At 39.2% G+C, this 2,876-nt stretch overlaps 1 protein-coding gene across 1 annotated transcript; it reads right to left on the bottom strand.

Moving 5' to 3' along the window:
• Positions 1-293: 293 nt before the first annotated feature.
• DMRT2 (doublesex and mab-3 related transcription factor 2) lies at positions 294-2,281 on the bottom strand. Its single transcript, XM_026866817.1, has 2 exons — positions 2,208-2,281; positions 294-1,608 (listed from the first exon to the last, which is right to left on the bottom strand). Exons 1-2 carry the CDS (start codon positions 2,221-2,223, stop codon positions 563-565), a joined length of 1,062 nt encoding a protein of 353 aa, XP_026722618.1. The 5' UTR covers positions 2,224-2,281; the 3' UTR covers positions 294-562.
• Between the last annotated feature and the right edge of the window lie 595 nt (positions 2,282-2,876).

Genomic DNA, 2,876 nt, shown 5'->3' with positions numbered 1-2,876 from the left:
TGGAATAAACCAATCTTTTACACTAGCATGCACTCCCCCTTCAGAGTAAGAAAGGCATTTGGAATCTGATCCAAACCTTATTTAAGTTAATAAAGGCATGCGAATCCACACTAGCCTACATGCACTGTTGTTACCTCTTAGTTACTGAAGAAATGACCACTTACCCCACCAAGACAACTAATAAGTACATTGATAATAGCAGATAAGGGAATAAGTATGTTCTGAAAGTAGGGCATACTTGCCTGTGAGATATTCAAGAGAAAATGGAGATCAGGAATACGTCTATGCTTGAGGATAGTCTCATTTTATTGAATGGTTTGAAGGGCTGCTTAAAATAACAACACTTTACAGTCTATATATGCAGTTTCCATTTTAAAAAAATTAAATTATCTTTTCAGAAGACAAAACATGCATATTTATCTATGTCATTTTGAGATAAAAGAAAGAATTACCATTTACAGCAGAAAATCCTCTTTACAAATCTTTTAAGGGGCAAGGCAGGCAGTAGCAATTCTGCAGAAGGCAAGGCATATAAACTCACTATGCTGAAGGTATAGTTTATTTATTGAGAGACATTAGCAACTGCAGAAGAAGGTCGTTTAAGGATGGATTCAACTGAAAATGACAGTGGCTCGGTTGTGGAAAGTCTTGTTGTGGCCTGTTTGGCCCCAGGGAAGTCTTTTGCACATTTGTCCACTGTAAACTTGTGGTTTTGGTTCTCTTTAATGGCACACTCTCTGTATTTCTTATGAGCATCTTCAAAAACCTCCTTCACAAATGATGTTCTCAATTCTGATGATCTGTCAGGAAATGTTTGCTGGAACAGTGACTGAAATGGATTGTATTTGAGCAGTGGAGGGGGCTTGGCACTGTCTTTGCTGATCTTGCTTAATACCTGCTCCTGAGGAGCCAGAGAATCCTTATCAGAAATCTGAGAGAAAGTCCTTTTTGGAGGAGAGAAAGCTGACTTCTCACGAGCTTCCTGAGGATGGCATGGTATCTCATTATGTGGCTGCTGAATGTCTTGCGTGTGGGTCAGAACAAATGAATTTTCCAGTTTTGGAGACATGATGTCATGCTCGGCATTTGGACAGTCCTGGCTTTGTGAGACCTTGGCATCCCAACCTGTCCCAGGTTTGACAGCTTGGACAGTAGTAGCATTCAACAGGCATTGCTGGTAGAGGAGAGCATCGCTAATGGGGCCACATTTTGGCCACACTAAGAACCTAGAAGATAGGGGATACTGCCTGTAGGTAGTAGCTACACTGACATTTGAAGAGATTAGTTCCATATTGCTGGATCCTGAATACTGCATGGTTAGATCAAGGCAGGTTGGCAAAAAATTGCAAAACTCCTTGTTCGGAGTCTCAGCTTGCGTAGTGTTGAAAGCTGTTTTATACTCAGCTCCATGCACCATGCGGTTAGGGAGAAAAAGAGCAGCTGCTTGTGTAGCTTCCATCATCTCTCTCTCTTTATACTCTCTCTCTAGCATAATGTTCTCCAACTCTTTATCAGCAAAAGCCCGTCTCTTTCTCATCCTGTCACTTACAGGGGGTGGTAAGGGTGAATTCCCTCCCAGGTAAGGGTCTGTTGGAATAGGACGGTAACCTAAAACACAAAGCAGCATTAGGAAAGAAGCTGCATAAGAAAAACATTAAAGCTGTGTTTGTAAAAGCACCCTGTTTGGGGACAGTCTTGCCAGGTGCCAAGCACTTGCTACAAACCCTGAACACCATCAGCTCCTACAGATATCATCGGGCCACGGAGGCTTAGCTCCCTGTGCCATCAGGCACATTCAGTACAAGTTCTTCAACACAGACAAGCAAGTCTTGCTCCTCTGCCATGTGTAGTCTGCTTCAAAGCTAGCTGATTAGTAACTGCAAAACCAACTTCAAAACAGCAGACTGAGGGAAAAAAAAGCAAAACCCTGCTGTGTGCTATGACAGAGTTTGCATCATGCAGCTTAATGAGATAACCATCCATTTTTAACAAATATGGAAACTATTCAAATATTTTATTTCTCCTGAACTAGAAGAGAACTTTGATCAAACATAGAAATCCAGTTTCCCATATATTCAGCTACGAGGCTAACTGGATTCACTTAATATGACTGATAGGGTCCAATCCTGTTCACTCTACACAAAAAAAAAGTAATCCCATTCAATTAATGGAACTACTTACATGAGTAAGGAGAACAGGGTTTTTACCTGTTTTCACTCCCATTCCTTTCACACAGGTTTCCCCATTGCCAAGGAAGATATCTATCCCTACAGCTGATGCCTTTTCTATTCTCTAAAGATGAATCACTATGTACACATTGCTACAGATCGTAGAAAATTCCAAGGAGAACTAGGAGAAAAGAAAAAGAAAGTTAAGATAAATTAGAGGAAAGAATATAGAAAAGATTTTTTCTTTTTTTAAAGGGGTGAACTGTAGCCAGAAATAGAGGTTTCTAATAGGATAAAATTTTAAGTGCACAGGCAAAGCAAAGAGCTTTCTATTTTGGAAAAAGAGGGGAAAAAAAGCTAGATTTGAGAATTGTAATGCTTTACAGGGCTGCAGTTTGGAAAGTAATTAAAGCAAACATAGCAATAAATTTGGGCACAATGAGAAGAGGGAGTAGGAAACAAAAGATAAAACTCTCACTAAAATATCCATCTTTAAAATATCATTCTTCCACAGATAGTATTTTCGTCAAGGGAAGGGGGAGGGGGGGGGAAAAAAAAAAAAAGCAAAAAAAAAGCATGCTATTATGCGTATCTTGATATTGATAATGCCACAAACGGTGCTGCTATGTTAGGCGTTCAGAGGAAAAGAAGAAAAAAAAAAAAAAAAAAAAAAAAAAAAAAAAAAAAAAAAAAAAAAAAAAAAAAAAA

Source organism: Athene cunicularia, assembly GCF_003259725.1.
Source record: "Athene cunicularia isolate RWA chromosome Z unlocalized genomic scaffold, athCun1 chrZ_part4, whole genome shotgun sequence".
In the NCBI taxonomy this organism is placed as follows: Eukaryota; Metazoa; Chordata; class Aves; order Strigiformes; family Strigidae; genus Athene; species Athene cunicularia.
This window is presented reverse-complemented; position numbering and strand designations above follow the sequence as displayed.